General features: G+C 38.1%; 1 protein-coding gene across 1 annotated transcript in view; it reads left to right on the top strand.

Annotated features, from left to right (window-relative positions):
• The first annotated feature begins 2921 nt into the window (after positions 1 to 2921).
• Positions 2922 to 22205, top strand: part of card11 (caspase recruitment domain family, member 11) — a 28864-nt gene continuing 9580 nt past the window's right edge. Inside the window, exons 1-14 of the mRNA XM_037792540.1 lie at positions 2922 to 3299; positions 12219 to 12418; positions 13153 to 13290; positions 13722 to 13898; positions 15034 to 15182; positions 15848 to 16027; positions 17365 to 17511; positions 19026 to 19151; positions 19238 to 19429; positions 19557 to 19712; positions 20335 to 20392; positions 20481 to 20683; positions 20864 to 20961; positions 21119 to 21159. Coding sequence (XP_037648468.1) covers positions 12229 to 12418; positions 13153 to 13290; positions 13722 to 13898; positions 15034 to 15182; positions 15848 to 16027; positions 17365 to 17511; positions 19026 to 19151; positions 19238 to 19429; positions 19557 to 19712; positions 20335 to 20392; positions 20481 to 20683; positions 20864 to 20961; positions 21119 to 21159 — 1855 coding nt within the window. The 5' untranslated portion in view covers positions 2922 to 3299; positions 12219 to 12228. The remainder of the gene's footprint in view (positions 3300 to 12218; positions 12419 to 13152; positions 13291 to 13721; positions 13899 to 15033; positions 15183 to 15847; positions 16028 to 17364; positions 17512 to 19025; positions 19152 to 19237; positions 19430 to 19556; positions 19713 to 20334; positions 20393 to 20480; positions 20684 to 20863; positions 20962 to 21118; positions 21160 to 22205) is intronic.

The following is a 22205-nucleotide window of genomic DNA, read 5'->3' as shown; positions in this document are numbered from 1 at the left end:
ATTACCTGCTGCCAGACGCAGAGCGCACAGTGAGAGCAGACAGACAGACAGAGAGACAGAGAGACAGGTCACAGAGGCTCTTCCTCACCTCTTTGAGCTGCACTCAACTTGTTATTTCCATCTGATACATACAACATAAAATAATGAGATAAAAAAAATAATATATATATATATATATATATATATATATATATCCAATATATTATTAGAAATACCTGTTTTTTTCACTTTAAAGCTAGGCTACTTCATATTAGTTACTTCAAATGTCTGTTTCACATTTGTACTTATTTTTCTTCATCCATTTAATTGTCTAAAAATGTAGTTAAACACCTGCATTTTACTGTTATACAAATTATCCCCCAGGCTGCATTATTCTTTTCATTCCATGAGGATCAATCAGAAATAAACCTGTATTTTACAGCTGGTGGTTTAGTATGTCTACCCTCACTGATACCTGGAGGAATAACACCTATAATTTACAGGTGTTCCTTCTACACCCAGTTTTACAAAGGTTACTAAAACACTACAGAAACAGGCTGTTTTTAGGCAATTTATACTTAAATGCACTCTTTAGGTAATTGCACTTTACTATTTCCATTCTTGATACCTTATAATTCTATATTTCAGATATAATATTATGCAGATTACTCAATGTTTACTCCTTATCTTATCCCCGCACTTTGTAGATAAAAAAAAAATAAAGTCTCAAGTCTCAAATCTCAATCCACCACTGAATGGTAGCCAATCCGATTTTTACTTATGTAAAAAGTAAGTAAGTAAGTATTTTTTGTAAAGTACACAAATATTTGAAAGAAAATGTAGACTAAAAATATTAAAAGTAAAGTACTCATTATGCAGAATGACAATGTGTTTTTTTTTACTTAGCAATACTGCTATACAAAAATAGTTCATTGCATTTAAAGTGCTGTATTGAAAATGTCGCTTAGCCTCAGTACAAGTAGGCTACATAAGTAATATCAAGCAATTAAATGCACTTGAAGTAATTAAAGTAAAAGTACTAAGAATTCAGAAAAATGTCCCCTAGTGTTTGTCATACTATTATAGCCTATATTAAATTACAGGATTAGGCTGCTATTAATAATGCATTAATGTATAAACAGGATTTTACTGTTGTTGATGTTGTTCTATAATAATCTATAACAGTGCACCATATTTTATAAGCTCGTCGTGTGTTTTTCTATGTAAAACTACAGCTGTCTGATAGATGGAAGATCTTTTGTAAAGTACACACATATTGGAAAGAAAATGTAGACTAAAAATATTAAAAGTAAAAGTACTCATTATGCAGAATAGCATAACCTTTACTTAGCAATACTGTTATATAAAAATAATTCATTGCATTTAAAGTATTGGAAATGTAACTCAGCCTAAGTAAAAGTAGGCTACATAAGTAATATCAAGCAATTAAATGCACTTGAAGTAATTAAAGTAAAAGTACTAATAATTCAGAAAAATGTCCCATGTGATTGTCATACTGTTATAGCCTATATTAAATTACAGGATTAGGCTGATATTAATAATGCATTAATGTATAAACAGGATTTTTGTTGATGTTGTTCTATAATAATCTATAACAGCGCACCATATTTTATAAGCTCGTTGTGTGTTTTTTCTATGTAAAACTACAGCTGTCAGATAGATGGAGTAAAAAAGTAAAATATAGAATGGAAATACAGACGTGAAGTATAGGCTACAATACTACAAATACTTTCCTATATTCTAAGAAATCATCTGCCTGTTGTGTTGATATACCATGCAGCTGAAGGACTAAACAATGACGTTAGATGAAAACCCTGAAAGACAAGAAATATACTGACCGATTATAAACTTATAAACTAAGTCCAAGTAAAATAACAGTAAAGAACTGGCAGCAGGGTTGCCTTTATGTTAATGTAAAATTAACATTATTATACTGTTGCTGAAATGTACAGCTTTGTACTGTTAATGAAAAATACAGTTTGAACTGTTTATTTTTGATTAATTTCACAGTATTTTACAGTTAATTTACTGTTTAAAGATACATTATATAGCTGTTTTTCACCTTTCTTTTACATTATCTTACTGATTTGTTTCAATGCACTATTTAGGTTGTATTTTTTACATACATTTTAATAAACATTATTTTTTGCCTTAGATGAATAGACTTAGCAGGTTACAGACATAGGAATAGTCACACTAAATACAATTAAAGGCACTTGTTAGGAAAAAGGCTATAATAGACTTGTTGACACTTTTCCCAAAATATCTGTCTATAGCTGGCTACAAGCACAGAATGCAAACCAGAACAACATGTGAGTGAAGAACAATAAAGCTAATTCACTGATTTTACAACCATGTACAATGTACAAGCCTCACATGTGCAGATCAGGTCCCAGAATTAAACAAATACTGCATGAAACTGTTACTGATGATACTTTAGACAGTTGATCAGCAGTAAAGTGCTGTTTTTTTAAGAATGCATTATAGTTCAGTTAAAAAACGGCCTATGAGCGTAATTTAACAGGCTTTCTTTTGTATTAACAGTAAAGCACTGTTTTTAGCAATAACAGGTTAATACTGATGAAATCCTGCTGTAAATTAACAGCAACTGTTTACAGTGTACAGCTGTCAGACAGATGGAGCGTAGAATGGAAATACTGACGTCAAGCTACAATACTACAAATACTTTCCTATATTCCAAGAAATCATTTGCCTGTTGTGTTGATCTGCCATGCAGCTGAAGGAGTAAACAATGATGTTAGATGAAAAACCCTGAGAGACAAGAAATATACTGACCGATTATAAACTTATAAACTTAAAAGTCTCTATGTGACTGAATGGATATAGGCTCTACCTTCATCCTACAGTAGTAGATTACCTGCTGCCAGACGCAGAGCGCACAGTGAGAGCAGACAGAGAGAGACAGAGAGAGACAGGTCACAGAGGCTCTTCCTCACCTCTTTGCTCTGCACTCAACTTGTTATTTCCATCTGAGCTCACACCGCCCACCTCCGCTCTATCTCTCTCTTTCTCTCTATCTCTCTCTCTCTATCTCTCTCTATCTCTCTGTCTATGTCTCTCTGTCTCTCACACGGTGCGCCCATGCGCTCCTCACACCTCAAAGATCTACTTTAAAAGTCACCTCTCTTTTGGATAAATGGAGACAACCTGAGCCTCTGCGATTAATGCTGGACCAACCGGTTTAAACTAACAAACAAACAAACAAGAAAAGAACAACAACAGCTACACCTTGGCTAAGTTTCCCTTCCATTCTTTGGACAACATAAACCGCATCTCAGGTAAGGCACAAATAACTCCAATCACATTTACGCGTAAAAGTGAAGTGTTGATCAGTTCAGAAATCCAGAAATATGTTAGAAAAGTGACCGAACAGGCTTGTAATCTTGCGTGAGATTGAATGGAAAAAAAAGCGAGAAGCCGAGAAGTGATATCAGCTACACACCCGCTTATCACCGCAGTGGAGACAACCTGCTGTCACGGTGTCTGTCATCTACAGGAATAGAGTGTACTACTACACTGTAAACAATTGCTGTTAATTTACAGCAGGATTTCAACAGTATTAACCTGTTATTGCTAAAAACAGCACTTTACTGCTGATCAACTGTCTAAAGTATCATCAGTAACAGTTTCATGCAGTATTTGTTTAATTCTGGGACCTGATCTGCACATGTGAGGCTTGTACATTGTACATGATTGTAAAATCAGTGAATTAGCTTTATTGTTCTTCACTCACATGTTGTTCTGGTTTGCATTCTGTGCTTGTAGCCAGCTAGAGACAGACATTTTGGGGAAATGTGTCAACAAGTCTATTATAGCATTTTTCCTAACAAGTGCCTTTAATTGTATTAAGTGTGACTACTCCTATGTCTGTAACCTGCTAAGTCTATTCATCTAGGCAAAAAATAATGTTTATTACAATGTATGTAAAAAATACAACCTAAATAGTGCATTAAAACAAATCAGTAAGATAATGTAAAAGAAAGGTGAAAAACAGGTATATAATGTATCTTTAAACAGTAAATTAACTGTAAAATACTGTGAAATTAATAAAAAAAACAGTATTTTGTCATTAACAGTACAAAGCTGTAAATTTCAGCAACAGTATAATAATGTTAATTTTACATTAACATAAAGGCAACCCTGCTGCCAGTTCTTTACTGTTATTTTACTGGGAAATTCTTAACAGTGAAGAATACACGTGTTTTAAGGATGTTATTATAGCAGCAAAACATTAAAGACAAACAAAACATAGAATAAGAAATGAAAAGCAATAAAATAATCAAATTGAATATAAGTAAGAATATGTAGGGTGAATTAGCCTGATGTGCATCTCAGACTCGAATATAATGCATTATGAAGCCAATACATTAAATCCACTCACCAGGATGTGTTCTAATCAAACCAAAAAAGAAAATGCAGATATCACACTCATAAAAGAAATGCTAGACATATTAGTACTCTTAGTGCCAAGTTGTGTCAGATAAATCTTTATTGCCCAATGTGGAACAGTCATGTCCGAAATGTGGGACACTGAAAAGTGTGTTAAAATGCCTAAATCACCTTAATTAATGTAGGAAACACTCAAGGCTAAATGTGCAATCCCATGTTCAGTAATTTCACTTACAATGTTATTGCTGTTACCAAACCCAGGCTTATAGGTGTGGATGTTACATGGAGCATCGAAAATCAAACAAAGAATAGACTATAATAGTTCTGAACCATTTAGGCATATTAGAAAGACAATACATAGTCTATATTATCATATCTGTTATGTAAAGAAAGAAATCTATGATTGGACATTGGAAATGTTATGTGATTTTGATCACATTAGGAAAGAAGATATAAAAACACCTGCATTTAAGAAAATATATATATTTGTTCTTGCCATTTTGAATAAACTCTTTTAATACTCAGTTATGCTATCATCTACAGTAATACGGGCTACACACAAGTCAGCAGCAGACATTTAATAACTGCAAGTTTGACCCTTGAAAAATTGTGATGAATGCAGCAGATCCAGTAGTTAATGAATGTCTGGTGTTCCCTTCACTGACATCTCATCTTCTTGGCTTGTAAATGAAGGAGTTTATTAGTTTTTTGTAACACAATAGCTGAACCTTCTTGTCATCATTGGGGTCATTTATCTGGCATCTTCAAAATATTTGGGATTCCAGTATAGCAGGTGCAGAAGAGACAATGGGGTCCAGTGAGGAAGAATCAGGGACACACAAGGTCATGAACAGCTGGTGCATTCACACTGACGTGGTTGTATCGTGCTTATAGGATTGCATTGTTCTGCAACTTTTTAAATGTGTCATTGTTTTGTGGAAATACTGTGTGTTGTAATATGACTTGGTAAGATGTTTTAAACAATAGAAAGAATTATGCACCAGAAAAACAATCCATTCCACCTAAAAACCAGTGCATTAACCTTTCAAACATTATTAACTAGGGACGCACCGATCCAACTTTTTCAGATACCGATAGCGATACCTGGGCTTTGGGTATCGTCCGATACCAAGTACTTATCCGATACCGAATACTGATCCGATACCAGTGTTTAATTAATAAGCTGTATGCCTCACTGAGTGGAAGTGACTGGGATCATTCTTTCATGTGTATAAGGAAACATCTGGCTGGACTTAAACATTGCTTTCTTAACTCTGTAAAACAAAATGGAACAAATAAATACATAGATACGTAACAGGAATTAAAATTCCAGTATAAAATGTGTATAGTATATAAACATAGAACTGAACTGAATAGATCAATCCCATTGTCACCGATAACCGATCCAGGTATTTGAGTCAGTATCGGCACAATATCCAATCCGGTATCGGTATCGGTGCATCCCTATTATTAAACGTGCAGTAGGCAGACTGTTTTTGGCATCATTGGGCAAAAGTTCCATAATAACCTTTTAGCATTTTGTAACTCAAGTGTTCTGAGAGAAAACTAGACTTCTGCACCTCCTCATGGTTCTGTTTTCAGGCTTTAAAAAATCTAGCCCGTGACGGGAGATTTTGACCAATCACAGGTCATTTCAAAGAGAGAGAGAGCGTTCCTATTGGCTGTGCTCCAGCTGGCGGGTGGTGCTTGGTTTTCCCTCAACTGTTCTCAACATGGCTGCCGGGTCACAGACTTTCTCATTTTACAACTAAACAGTACACTAAAAGATGTTTCTGAAAACATTTGAGGTGAGAAGTAGTTATTACAGTAACAGAATATTGATTCATATTTGATCAGCGCTGCCTAGTTTGACCGTTTGATCAGAGTTTGTGAGTGATTGACAGCTGCTCAGAGACGGCAAGGCTCCAGCTCGGCTCTGATTGGTTGTTTTCCTCCTGTCTGTGAAACCTTGCAGATGCTGTTAGGAGCACCGGAGGACACAGAGGAACATGATTTCTTTCAGATTAACTGTCTCATGCACTACTGTCAGGATATAGCGACCGTTTAATAAAAATAACTTTTTCTACCCACTGCTGCTTTAAGCAGAAAATACTCCATAGGAATATATAATTCAGTTCCTTTTGGATATCAATGCAACTTCTAAAAACGTCCTAATTGGAAAAATACACCTTTTTTTTCCTGTATGATATTAAATGAATGCTTTTTTTTTTTTTTTAAATGATGCAAATTATACAAACAGCCCATGTCAGCCGTTAGAAGAGCCTCTACTCTCTCCTCCCTCTCTCTGCATGGACAGAGCCCACATATCAGATTCCTATATAAACCCCAGCTATTCTGCTGGACAATGGAGCCTTTATGATGGTTTGTACACCTGAGCCAATCATATCTGCCTATCAGCTAGCCGGCCGGCCAATCCCAGTCCAGTACGGAACCAGCCTCGATAGGATCACTGAGTCATGTCTCACTGACATGGACTTATTAGAGAGGTCAAACCACTATTTTCAACCCTGAAAAACATGATCATGTATGTACTATAGACATGTACAGGGACATAATAATATAAACTGTATGTGCTGTACAGTGGGAAGCTAAACACTCTCTATAAATTCTGTGGATTTGGTGCACTATGTGATGTTGGATTGGATTACACTTCAATCTTAGCTCACTTACTTCCTTCAGTTTGTGTATGTACGCAGAACATAGCCATGGTTGTGTAATAAATCTGTTTTGATGCAATGATGCTTACTTTGTCAGACAAGCTAATACATGTTTGGTGAAAAGGAAACTGATATTTGTGCCAACTCACAACTCACACAGTCCAGTCACCGAGTTAAAGTGAGAGTGATCATCACATGAATAGAGTTGTTCGCCACAAGGAAGTATGTGTCACGCCTTCAGGCACAACGTCTATAGGTGTCACAAGACTTTTAGAGTAGCTGCAGAAAATAATGTCTGCATAATGGAAAATCAATGGGAATCAATTTCCACTGAACATCTACTTTAACGTCTCCTCTAAAAGCACTGAACCAATAATTCCAAAGTTATTGATCCTTGTTTTAAGGATGTTATAATAACAGCAAAAGCATTAAAGACAAACAAAACATAGAATAAGATATGAAAAGCAATAAACTAATCAAATCATTTTTTGCATTTCAGACTCGAATATAATGCATTATGAAGCCAATACATTAAATCCACTCACCAGGATGTGTCCTAATCAAACCAAAAAAGAAAATGCAGATATCACACTCATAAAAGAAATGCTAGACATATTAGTACTCTTAGTGCCAAGTTGTGTCAGACAAATCTTTATTTCCCAATGTGGGACAGTCATGTCAGAAATGTGGGACACTGAAAAGTGTGTTAAAAGACCTAAATCACCTTAATTAATATAGGAAACACTCAAGGCTAAATGTGCAATCCCATGTTCAGTAATTTCACTTACAATGTTATTGCTGTTACAAAACCCAGGCTTATAGATGTGGATGTTACATGGAGCATCGAACATCAAACAAAGAATAGACTATAATAGTTCTGAACCATTTAATCATATTAGAAAGACAATACATAGTCTATATTATCATATCTGTTATGTAAAGAAAGAAATCTATGATTGGACATTGGAAATGTTATGTGATTTTGATCACATTAGGAAAGAAGATATAAAAACACCTGCATTTAAGAAAATATATATATATTTGTTCTTGCCATTTGGAATAAACTCTTTTAATACTCAGTTATGCATGGACCTTGATCCATACACGTCAAACTCTCTGGAGATCTCAAAAAGCTCACGGTGGCACCATCTTTCAAGTAATTTGGCTTCTTCTTTAAAGGGTTAATCTCAGCAGTCATTGGTTCTCATTCATGAAATGTTCATATGCACAGATTTGATTTGGACTGATGTAAACTATTTTCAGTTTGTGGTCCCAACAAACGGATATACCAACATCTGTGCCAAATGTGTTGCTTTTATCGCAAAATGCACAATTATTATGAATATTTCAACCTAACTGCCCCACTACTAATGTGCACTAATTCTATGTTTTTCATTATATTTTCAAAACTGTTTGCTTCAATTTGTTATACGGTCACTATTTCCAGCCGACCTCACTGCTTTTCAGTGCAGATATCATTTAAATCGCCTAAAAGCTTGATGACTGATAATCTGGGGTGAGATATTGATACTTCATATTACACAAAAAAACATGAAATTTCATCATTTGACAAACTGACACACAATCGACTGCAATTATTTACGTTTAGACAATGTGCCGCAAAAGCTGAGAACTGACTTTTAGTCAATAGCAATCATTAGAGCAAATTTTATTTTTCACTTTCTCATATACGTGCATACTGCAAAAAAATATTTTCATTTCAGTGTCTGAAAATGTATAAATCTGCAGAAATATTTCACCCTCAGTTTCATTTGAAATGACACAAGTATGCTTTGGAATACAAATTATGTGTCTGTAATGTTTTTACAGCAGTTTGATTTTGGCAATAATGATACATATTCAAACATGGGGTCAGTCCAGGTTATATGTAATCACACAGCACCTTATGCGCTGTATGATTACATATAACCTGTTGTACGAACAAGGTTTTACACCGAGTGTGAATTTACACTCGCAGGGTAACTGGTATTCAGAGTGCTAATGTAATGAACAGTATAGTAACCCTGTAATTGTGATATATAGAGACATGAAGGCAGAGTGAGGCGAGGTGGTAAACAGTTCAAACACTGAGCAGGGTGTTAAAGAATAATGGAAACAACCACGTGGCTCAGTGCATCAGTTGTGTTTGTGTGTCTGCAACTTTTAAGTCTGCAGTTGCTAAAAAAAGGGAAAATAAAAGGTTAAATCTAGCTCTAAAACAACAATCAACTCCCTTGACCACAATACTAAAAAGAAAAGCGGCCGGCTCAGAGGACTAAAACAGAACAGACGAAGACAGCTACTACTCACATCTGGTTTGAAAAGGAGGAAGCAAGGATGAGCTTTCTCGGTAATGAACTCCAAAATAAGAGAAGAGAGAAGAGGAAACATGCATGTGGTTACTGAAGGGGTCTGTGCGTTAAGTGTGTGTGTGTGTGTTCTTGTACAGCTATCTTTGTGAGGCCCAATTTGAGTTTTATACCTTCAGAGTGAGGACATTTTTGGAAAATGAGGACATTTTGACCGGTTCTCACCTTTGGACAGACCTTCAAAGGCCTTTTTGAGGGTTCAAACTTGGTTTTAAGTTCTAGGTTAGAATTAGGTTTCAGTTAGGGTTAGGGTAAGGGTTGGGGTCAGGCATTTAGTTGTAATGGTTAAGTTTAGGGTAAGGGGCTAGGTAATGCATTATGTCAATGAGTGTCCTCACAAAGATAGAAGTACACGGCTGTGTGTGTGTGTTCAACGTGCATGCACTGTGTACTTCTGCATGAGTGCATGGGTGTGTGTTGGTGCGAGCGCTTGCGGTTTCATCATCTGCTGTGACTGTGGCAGTATATACACACTGTAGAGAGAAATAATAGCTTCAAGTGTTGAGAGGGTGTGATATTTGGACTGCGTTTGAAAAGCAGCTTGTTCACTGACTGTCTGAGGGTCGAAATATTTTAAATATATGATATAGAGAAAGTCACTGAAATGAGCTGAATTTGACTGAAGATGATGCATCCTTTGCTCACAATTTAACCAGCATGTGTCTGTGTGTGTGTTAATCTGCAGCGTGAAGGCAACATGACAGTTGTATGCAAAAGTGTGTGTGTGATTGTGTGTGTTTACACAAGTAATGGCATCAGATAGCAACTGATTTGCCTAAATGTAGGCTGCAAGGCACAAAGCAGGATTGTGGGATAACACCCACGATGCCGGGCGGCATGCAAATCCCAGAGATGCACGGACAGCGTGTGTGTGTTTGTGTTTGTGTGAAATGATAAAAGAGAGGAAATCAAGTGGGAGTGAGAGGAAGATAAAGAGAGGTAAAGGAAAGACGTCAGTTGGTTAAAGTTGATGTTTATAAGGGAAACGAATGAATGTGTGGGACACAAATGAGCAAAGCGTTACACTGCTGTTATACTTCATGAAGCCTCACATGCTTCTTTTGCAGATAATTATCAATGATCATATTACAAGGAGCGTGTCAGTTGTAAATAATGCTGATGCTAATGGTAGCTTTTGCAGTTCTATCCTTATCTGTGTCAATGGTGGCCGACATTACAGTACAGAAGTGCATGTTTTGCATTTATTGGACCAACATGTTCTCATCCAAACTCGTCACATTGACGCTTTGTCAGGAATGTTTGGCGTCACTTTACGGTCGCAGTAAACACGTTGTGAATTCAAACAAAACCACTTAGTTAGGTTTAGGTAAAAACATCATCATTTGGATTAAAACTACTATGTTTGTAAAGTGAAAATGAAACTTAACACACGGGTCAGGAACAGCGATCTCCCGGATGAAAACCTTGTGTTTGTTGGATCCATCCACCTCCCCTATGTGTGTTTTCTCGCTCTTTAAACTACATCACCACACTCATATTGATGTGGATGGGTTTACAATGTAGTTAATTGAAAGCCTGGTGCATCTCATACAGGCACTAAAGGGTGCCTTGTGCGGCGGTATCTGACGCCGAGGGGCATGACAAAGCATTTGTATTTGATGCCCTGGGAAATGAGAGCCGGCTATTGGACCGATGAAAGTGTGCAAAGGCAGACTGGAAATGAGGAGAGAGATAAGGTATGACATGCAAAGGTTCCATGGCTGGAATGGAACCAGGACATTGCGGTTAGGCGGCATGCGCTGTAGCCATTCGGCTACCAATGAAATTAAGTTTGAGAATAATATATTACTTACAGACATCAACACAAGTCTTGTACTGCACCTTAGCTTGTTGAATGAGTGACCAAACAAGGCTAGATAGCGAATAACAATAAAAAAAACAGTGACTGTGCAGTTTACTTTGAAAGGAAGTCCTTGATGGCAGTCTGGAAACATCCAAGGCACTCTGATTGTGAATTAAAAATCCTATCCTATTTAAGAATGCTATGCACCTGATATCTAATTAGCTGCTGCTATTTCCCCTTTTTTCTTCCTAGTGTCAATAATACATTTAAAACTCAGTATTTCTTACTACATAGAGGGACGATTAAATGGGAATTACTGTTGGACTTTAAAATGTAATCAAAGTCACCAAACGCTTACACTTCATCCTGAGGGAGACACACTGTAAATGTGTAAATTTCATGACAATCCATCCAACAGTTGTTGAGACATTTCACCCTAACTCTAGCTAAAACATATAGTCATAGTTATAAATATTCACTGTGGCATGAATGAAAACGTATAGGGATACTTCAATAGCATGTTTTAAAACCACTGTCTTTAGCTGTGTGACTGTGATAACCTGAGCCTCGAAGCAGGAAGAGGAAAAACCTTCAGAAATAGCAGAACAAAACAGAACAGATTATATTTCAGGGCCCATTTTTTGATTTGGGTTATCTCCCTTAGTCTTGCAGACAACTAACCATGTGTAAACTCAGACATGATGTCAGCTTGTGGTTCCTCAGAGCCCAAAATAAATAACGTCTGTGTTCCTGTTTACTTTGCATTCACCGTTTTTTGCCAACGTTTTAATATAATACAGGAGAAATATACTTGATTGTAATGCAGCCCTGTTATCTGTCATAGAGTCATGGACAGACACATTGTAGTGCTCGTCTCCCTTGCAGTGAGCATCTCTTTGATTCCGTTGTGAAGATGAAAAAATGAAATAAACAAATAAAAGTCTCACTACTATTCAGGGCGTAAGAGATGGAGAACGGGATGTGTGACGACGTGGAGGCGCTGTGGGAGAAGGTGGAGTGCAAACGGTATGAGCTGTGTCGCACCATCACACCGGCGAAGCTCACCCCCTACCTCCGCCAGTGCAAAGGCCTGGATGAACAGGACGAAGACGAGATCCTCAGCTCCCCGCTGCTGATTTCCAAAGTCAACCGCACAAGTAGGTGGAGGGATGTGTGCGTGCTTTTGTCTTCATTGTTGTATTTTTATGATTGTATTTTTTATATTAGTGTATTTGTATTAGTCGTGTTGTCTCTCATGCAATACTTTTCTCATCCTCTTAAAGAGGACCTATTATGCTCATTTTCAGGTGCATACCTGTATTTTGGGTTTCTACTAGAACATGTTTAGATGCTAGTTAATGTTAAAAAAAATCTTTATCTTTCTCATACCGGTTGTGCTGCAACACCCCTTTTCACCCTCTGTCTGAAACTCTGTATTTGAGCTCCTGCCCTGCCCTCCCGAAAAGCCCAGTCTGCTCTGATTGGTCAGTTGGTCCGCTCTGTTGTGATTGGTCAACCTAACCAAACACTTCGGACTCCGCTCCAGCTCCGCTCTAACTAGCTTTGTTTGCAAAACTAGCTGTTAGGGAGGTATTATGCAAATGTATTACTTGGTGACATCACCACGTTATGGAAGAAAAGGCAGGACTTCAATCGAGGTGTTTCAGGCAGCTCAGGAGCAGTGTTTCTGTGGGGGAGAGTAACTCCCATTGGTGTGGACTTTGGGCTTTGTAACTTTGCAGACCTTTACATGGACAAAAAACTGTATATAACACACTAAAGGAAAGGGAGAAAGCATAATAGGTCCTCTTTAACCTGTGTGCAATGAAAGTAGGTACTTTTGTGTTTCTGTGTGTTGAACTTAACAGTATGTCAATCAATCCTCTATCAGGCCGTCTACTTGACATCCTCCACACTAAAGGAGAGCGGGGGTATGTGGCATTTTTGGAAAGTCTGGAATTTTACTACCCTGAGCTATACAAGCTGGTCACAGGGAAGGATCCCACACGACGCTTCTCCACCATCGTAGGTGAGACAAGCACTTTTGGGTGCAGACACACCGCACACGTATGCATGGACACACGGCAACAATATGCTGTATTACTAAACTGAAGCAACCAATACTGTTTAGCTATTTGCATCAAATTAAGTGCCAAAAAGTGAAGAAAAGATACAGGGAAACCTTGAATACTGGATCGCTTTTGAAAAAATGAAAAGTAAGTTAGAGAAGAAGAGTTACAGCAGTTACAATTGCCAGATGTAGAGCTGGTTTTGCAGCTCTGTTCAAGGAGGAACAGTACAATAACACATTTCATAGATCTTGTTCTGCTGGTTGAGAGTATTATTTGACATTCGTCCAAATCAGTTCATAGTGCAGTGTTGTTACACTGTGTAGAGTAGATGATGTATTATACTGTACAGTATATGATTTGTCATTTCTCACCTGTTTCCTCACTTCAGTGGAGGAGGGTCACGAGGGTCTGACCCAGTTCCTGATGAACGAGGTGACTAAGCTGCAGCAGCAGTCCAAAGTCAAGACCATAGAGCGGGCCGAGCTCAGCAGGAAGTACTGCACGCTGGAGGACAAGCAGAAGAAGCTACAGCTGGCCAATCAGGAGCTTCAGACCTTCCAACAGAGTAAAAATACACGTTATTCTTTTAAGATATGTTCTGATCATAACATGCAAACTGCTGCTCCACCACACATGCTTGGTTTACCCTGCTTGGTGCACCACAGTTGGGTTTATAAAGTTGCCAATCACGTTGTCTACCAAGTCTATTCATGAAATTAGGGCACTGTGGTAGGCCTATGTGTGTCCTGTGTACTTAAAACCTGTAGCTGGTACAACAAGCACATTCACGTTTAAACAAATGCTAAAAATAATTTGAGGCCAGGTCAACTCGTGTTCCTCGGAAAGCCTTTCAGTGTACACCACGGACTGGATACCGGACCCCAAATGGTGCCTATTCAGGCTAATGAGAATGCTCACCTGGCGCATTTGCCAAAAAAAGTTTTCAGCTTCCGGGTTACTTCCGGTGTTCCAATTAATATACACAGTAGTGTTAATCCCATCATGCATCTGGCCCAGCCGGCGTGCTCATACACAGCGGTGACGTCATCCAGGCTTTGAAAAAGTTTTTACAGAGATTAAACTCCCATGGCTTAAAAATATACAATAAAAAAAGCGACTAGAGACCATCTCGGGATCACACCAGCCGTGACGCCAAATCAGGCCAGGGGCGTAAAGTGTGGGGGGCCCATTCCCCACTTACTACCCCCCTACTTTCAGTATGTTGGTCAGTATATCAGAAAAAGCATAACCAATAGCTGATGTGCAGCCATTTAATAAATCACTGAAGGCTTGAAATCAAGATCAAAAAGACAGTGTCTTTTTCTGTGTTCGAGCTTTGTTAAGCTAGCATTAAGCTTTAATACTAAAGAAGGTTAAATTACTGTGTCTGTGTTTATTTACAGCAGCTAGTTGGTTCAGAACTACTTTGACATTGTTGCTGTTGCTCTGGCTAACAGAAGCTAGCTGGCGCAATTTGGTAATAGTTGTTGAGCTTGCTTATTCATAATGTATTTATTTATTAATTAATAATGAACTCTTTTGGTTGCCATTTAGCTAAGTGTTCTATATTCACCTTAAAGTGTAACATTTTTACATTTTGCAAAGATTGCTAAAACGGACAGCTGGTTACCACCTAACAGTCCCAAACAACTCACTCATGTAGCCTACTACTGTATAAATGACTGTGCTTGGTTCTTCAGGGTACAATAAGTTGAAGGAGGAGAGGAACACCTACAGTGACGAGCTGCTGAGAGTGAAGGATGAAAACTACAAACTGGCCATGAGGTACGCCACGCTGAGCGAGGAGAAGAACATGGCTGTGATGAGGAGCCGAGACCTGCAGCTAGAGGTACTGAGGGACACCTGGATGCATGAAAACACTGTGTACTTGGAGGAAATGTGGGCATTTGAGGACTTTAATAAGGGGGTGTAACCCGCTCACTCAGCTACATGCTATAGTATCTATATTCAATTCAATTCAATTCAATATGTTTTATTGGCATGAATGTCAGGTGAACAATACTGCCAAAGCGTCAATTCAATAATAAATAAAAAAAGAACAAAATAAAAACAAAAACATGTATATACATATATACAATTCATTAAGCAAATTACAATATATAGATATTTAAAAAAAAACATGCATGTAAATGGAAGAAAACAATGCAGACATAATTAATGTTTGTTGTGTCAGTAAAACAGTGTGAGTTGGATCTATTACGTGTTGTTGTGGTTGTCTCTCAGGCTGTGACATGCACTGACATATCCTGCAGCTTCTATGCTGATGACACTATTTTCTCCAAGTAGATGTTGTATTTTATTTTGGTCAGAGAGGGAATCAAAATCTTGTAGTTTACATTTAATTTTTGTAAAGAAATTTTTCCTAATTTCTTCACATGTCCTACATTGTAGCAGGAAATGTTGCTCTGTCTCCACCTGTCTCTGTGGACATCTGTGGACATCTGTGGATATCTCACTAATTCATTCTGCGTCGTCACTGTCTGCACTGTATAGGTTGATCAGCTGAAGCACAGGCTGAACAAATTGGAGGAAGAGTGTAAGATGGAGAGGAGGCAGAGTCTCAAGCTGAAGAATGACATCGAGAACCGGCCGAAGAGAGAGCAGATCTTTGAACTGGAAAGAGAGAACGACTTGCTCAAGCACAAAGTACAGGAGTTACAGTCCATCATACAGGTACAGCCTGCCTGAAACGCACACTCACACAAGATATATATGCAAATAAAAGAAGTGGGCCAGTGGGCCAGTATAAGCCATCCTCGGATACAGAACAGTGGCTGATAAACACTACAGGGCAATCTCTTCTCATTTTCAGCAACTGAGATATCAGTGATATGTTGCATGGATGGAAGATTTGGTATAAGAGCGCCTCTGACTTCTGTCCGCCATTTTATTCAATAGCTATTTAATGCTTTGGCCTTTATTTTATAAAGACTGGCAGGAACAAGACTGGCAAATTACATTGTACAAAGTATTTTTGCATTCTATAAACTACAGTCATTTCAAGGGCAGGAGCTGAGGATGATTTTAACAAAGTAGCCTCCTATTAGCTATCTGTATTCTTTATGTGTACATAATGATATACAGCAAGTACCTCTTTTGGCCACTTTGGGGCAGTGCACAAACTGTAAACATGTTGATATCAGGGCTGTGTATTGGCAAGAATCTGACAATAAAATATGTATCATGATATAGGGGTTACGATTCAATACAGGCTATTGCGATACTGTAAGCAAGTGGATATATCGTGATCTAATTTTCGGAAAAAGGTCATAGTATAAAGAACACACCACTATATGCATAAAATCGGAGTTAAAAAAAAACCCGTTAGCGGTTCACCCTTACGCTTCTTCCTGTCTCAGTTTACGTTGTTACGTTGGAGTGGAAGAGTCACATGGCTGAAGATAGATTACAACAACGCTATCTAGCGATCGGGAGTTTAAACACAATACAAATCTTTGCATGTAAATTATCAGTTAAAATTGATAGTGTTTTTGAGAATTGATACACAACCACAAAATATATTATGGCGATACTCAAGTGTATCAATATTTTTTTACACCCCTAGTTGATATGTTAACGTGTCAGCAAACAATCACCTATTTACACATTCAGCAACATTAGCATCCATTTGGAGTCTTATTTCTGGCAAGCAAACAAATAAGTCTTCTTTTATCTCCGTGTTTGGTCTCCACCAACTCACGTGAAAAATATCTACCTATTTAGCTGCTTTGGCTGCTAACTGTACGTCTGCCTTTGGTGCTAGGCAGGTAGTATACAGAGGGTTTACAGCTGAGTGCTGCTGAAATTAAGCTAATTAGAATAGTGAGAGTGAACGACAACAGTGAAGTTGTTGGCTGTAAAACCAAAACAATGAGCTGATGGGACCTGGGGTCATCACTACAAAGTTGAGATTCTGTCCTCTCTTCTAGGACCCTGTGACTGTTCAATGCAAATTATCCACTTATACACAGTTCATATACCCAACAATGTGTGTGTTTCTTAATACACAGCCGGGCCCACTACCTGCATCAGACAAGGCCATCCTTGACATTTTGGAGCATGACAGACAGGAAGCATTAGACGACAGACAGGATCTGGTCAACCGCCTCTACAATCTCCACGAAGAAGTGCGGCAGGCAGAGGAACTACGAGATAAGGTAACAAAAACACACGCAAGCTGAGTACATTTACTGAAGTACTATACTTAAAGCTGCAGTGAGTAGAATTGGAGCAAATACGACTACAAAAAGTTGTTTTTATAAAACAGTCACTATATCCTGACAGTAGTGCATGAGAAAGGTAATCTGAAAAAAAATCAGGTGCCTCTGTGTCCTCCGGTGTCCTCCGGTGTCCTCCGGTGTCCTCCGGTGCTCCTAATGGCATCTGCAAGATTTCACAGACCGGAGGAAAACAACCAATCAGAGCCAAGCCGGAGCCTTGACGTCTCTGAGCAGCTGTCAATCACTCCCAAACTCCGATCAAACGGTCAAACTAGGCAGCGCTGATCAAATATGAATCAACATTCTGTTACTGTAATGCCTATTTCTCGCCTCAAATGTTTTCAGAAACATCTTGTAGTGTACTGTTTAGCTGTAAAAGTTTGTGACCCGGCAGCAATGTTGAGAACAGTTGAGGAAATACCAAGCACCACCCACCAGCCGGGGCACAGCCAACAGGAACGCTCTCTCTGAAATAACCTGTGATTGGCCAAAGTCTCCTGGCTAGATTTTTTAAAGCCTGAAAACAGAGCCATGAGGAGGTGCAGAAGTCTAGTTTTCTCTCAGAAAACTTGTATTGCAATATGCTGAAAGGTTATAATGGAATATTTGCGCAATGATGCAAAAAATATACTGCCTACTGCCACTTTAAGAACAATTTTGAAGCACTTGTACTTTACTTGAGTATTTCCATTTTACATGATCTCTATAGTTACTTTTCAAATAAAGGTTTAACGTAAGAAAACACATGATAAACTCATAAAATATAATACATTGTCAACGGTTAAATCTTTTCAACCATTTGCAACCATGTGCAAATGTACATGTGTCTAGTCGGAGCCCGTTGTCACAGATGTCTCTGAGCTGTCAGCAGTTCCACCTAAGACCAACTTCCCCTCTAAACTTCTCAGGTCTTTAAATAACTGCAGCTATCCAAAATTTCTAAATCGAAGATGAGAGAAAAGTCTCAAAAAAATGTTTTCTTTTTTTTCCATTTCCCCATTAATCATCTCACAACCTCTCAGATGTATCTGGTAACCCTTTGGAGAGGTTGACCCCCGTGGTAACCAGTAGACTAAACTACCTGACTATAAATAAAGTAGTTTAAACTAGCTTACAGTAAGGTACGTGGAAGTTAGATAGGTGGTCTTGTTTGCTTGTTTGAATCCTTACTGTATGATTATTTTAAACTGTGTAAATGTGAAGCGGAGTGCAAACAAAGGTTAGAAAAAACAGACCCTAGAAACACAAACCCATGACCAGAGAGCCTAATGCCCATGAGACCATCTGTGAAACACACCCTGTGCAAAAAACCCCATCTCAGGTCCCTCTCTCTATGTAACCTGGTCTTTCTTCTTTCTCCCTCTGTGTTTCTCTTCCCGTATCTGTCTTTGTCTAATAAACTATCATTAACTCCACTGTATGTGTGTGTGTGTGTGTGTGTGTGTGTGTAGTACCTGGAGGAGAAGGAGGATCTGGAGCTGAAGTCCTCCACACTGCAGAAGGACTGTGAGATGTACCGCAACCGCATGGACACCATTACCGTCCAGCTAGACGAGGTGGAGAAGGAGAGGGACCAGGTGAAAGCACACACACAGTACACAGTTTTGTCGCTGTTGTTGTTGTTATCGTTGTGTTGCTTATTTCTACTCCCCCTGTGTTACAGGCATTTCGAGCTAGAGACGAGGCCCAGCACCAATTCTCCCAGAGCCTCATCGACAAAGACAAATATCGCAAGCAGATCAGAGAGCTGGAGGAGAGGAGCGATGAGCTCCACATCGAGATTGTACGCAAAGAAGCCAAGCTGGTCACCTTGGAGTCTCGCCTACGACGGACGAAGGAAATTGGGCTGGATCAGGTTAGACACAGCACAATAAGTATTCACATTGCATCTCTGGAACTTGCAGTATTTCCAGTGACTAATTTTGAAAATTTGCCAATATTTTAGTGCCATTTTCATAATTTGTTCCTCTGTGTTTTTGCAGAGTTTGCCGAGGGACCTGCCTGCGACCATCATCTCTCAAGCGGGGGACTTTAAACACGTCCAGGACCAAGCAGAGTGGTCCAGCGATGAGTCGCCGGGGGAGAAGTTCTCATCTGATGAGCCTCGTCTCAAACGCAGACCCAACCTCAAAGCAGGGGTCAGCCACTGTCCACTACTCACACTAACTTTATTACTTATTTACTTACTTATTGGACATTACGGCAAAGGCCAGGGCCAGTATTTATCAAACTTCTGAGAATTATTCTGAAGACCCAGCTTAGGAGAAAAAAAGTTCTTACTTACCACCATGCCACACAATAAGCTACTTACCCTCTAAGACTCTTACTCTTAAGTTTAAGAGTAACCTTTAAGAGCAACTCTTAAGTGATCATATGATTAATCACATGTATGAGAGCAGTAACAGCCAATTAAAGATTTGCCCTACATCAGCCATATTGTTACATCTTTTGTAAAATCTTTACATTTGACTCAGTGATGTTATTTTGCAAAAAAACATACCTAATTTTATTATTTTAAAAGGTTCATTTCATTTGTGTCAAATCGTTAATACTGTATCTCCAGTAGAAATGACCATGTGAAATTAACAATCTAATATTTTTTATTATATATACACATAGAGATGAAATAACAGGAAATAAAGATTAAATGGAATTAAAAAGAAAACCCAAATGGAGCAGGAACGCTGCTCTTGGTATACATATAGTAGAATGATTTAAGTATAATGTTTTTAACAGTAACTTTCATGTTTTGTATTTTAGAACAGAGTTAAGTCTCCAGTCTGTGTCCCCAAAGAAGTGAACTTAACTCAATCTGCAGGTAACACACCATCATATAGTTCATTCAGACGTTATCTTCCACCATATTAGTCACATTTAGTTTATTCACATTTGTCTCCAACTTTCAGCTCCGTCAGTCAACGGAGGAGACTTTCTGGAAATCCAGATGCGAAACTCGCACGGCAACTGCACCTCCCTCCCTAACTCCCCCAGCATCCTGATGTCCCCCACATATCCACCCTTCTCCGCTCACCCCCTCTCCTCCTCCCCCTCCCCGTCTCCATCCCCGCTCCCCTTCACTGTGGTTGAACAGTCCAACAGGCCAAACATGGTAAGGTTTTATATAAATTATATATATATATATGCATACATATGAGACTTATCTCACAGGTTATTGCAGAGAAATGGTGCTGTACTGTGTTTGATAAGACATTGTCCACTTGACGTGACATAGATGAGTTTCCGAGTCTGTATTTAGAACTTCTGCTTTGTTCACTTGTAAAATCTCCAGCTGCGTTACCGTAACGACAGCATGCTGCCTGAGCCACCAGAGAAAGCATCGCTTTACCGCAGAGAGAGGGAGAAGGAACATGACTTCCATCCCCGCAGGTAGTCACAGCCCCATAACAGACTATACATCTATACCGTTTAATAAATGTAAATGTGCCACACTGATTTAATCCTGTTTTTGTGAATCTGGGCTGGTTTGAGATTAATTTCCTGTTATAAATGGCTTCAAAACAGTCTGATGCTTGGTCTCTTTTAGCCTCTCGGACTTCGACAGTGACAACATGGAAATGGAGTTTGGTAAAGTATACATTTACACATTGCCCAAAATCGTACTAATGTATGGAGTCTTAGGAGTGCCATAATAAATAATAAATCTGTTAAAGAATAAGAAAATAAATGTGGAAATATAAAGAGGAATAAATAAAAGAATATATAAGTAAATCAATAAATGTGGAAATATAAAGAGAAATAAAATAAAAGAATATATAAGTAAATAATTAAATAAATTTAGAAATATAATGAGGAATAAATAAGTTAAAGGGACTGTTTGTAACTTTTTAAGCGTATAAGTGTACCGGATCGGGACACATGCACACTCGCAAATGCCACGCGCTCGCATATGCGCGTACTCACGTGTGGCTGAAGTCTCTGCTCCTCTGCCTGCTTGTCTTCACTCACACCGCGCGCGTTCTCGCTCCACCTCTAGACGTGAACGCGCGCTCACTACACACTGCAGAAGAGTTAGTTAAGCTCTGAGAATACGTAGTGAATGTACAGTGGATGTTTGTGCAGAAATAACTGCTGCAGCTCCTCCAGACCAACAGAGGTTTTCCGTGTCTTGTGAAGTGACGGAGCCTTGAACCTGAAAGTTACAAATAGTCCCTTTAATAGAAAATGGGGAAATTTTTAAATTTTTAAAAAGAATATACAAGTAAATAAATAAATAAATAAATGTAGAAATATAATGAGGAATAAATAAACAAATAAATAAGTAAATAAAAAATGGGGAAATTTAAAGAAAAAAATCCAAAAGAATATATAAGTAAATAAATAAATGTGGAAATATAATGAGGAATAAATAAAAAATAAATAAGTAAATAAAAAATGTGGAAATAAAAAGAGAAAAAAATAAAAGAATATATAAGTAAATAAATAAATGTGGAAATATAATGAGAAATTAATAAAAGAATAAATGAGTAAATATAAATGTGTAAATATAAAGAGAAAAAAATAACGAATATATAAGTGAATAAATAAATAAATAAATAAATAAGGAAATGTAATGAGGAATCAATAAAAGAATAAATAAGTAAATATAAATGTGGAAATTTAAAAAGAAAAAG

The sequence above is a fragment of the Sebastes umbrosus genome, chromosome 14, assembly GCF_015220745.1.
Source record: "Sebastes umbrosus isolate fSebUmb1 chromosome 14, fSebUmb1.pri, whole genome shotgun sequence".
Classification (NCBI taxonomy): Eukaryota; Metazoa; Chordata; class Actinopteri; order Perciformes; family Sebastidae; genus Sebastes; species Sebastes umbrosus.
Note: the sequence above shows the minus strand (reverse complement) of the source record. Positions and strands in the feature narration are given on the sequence as shown.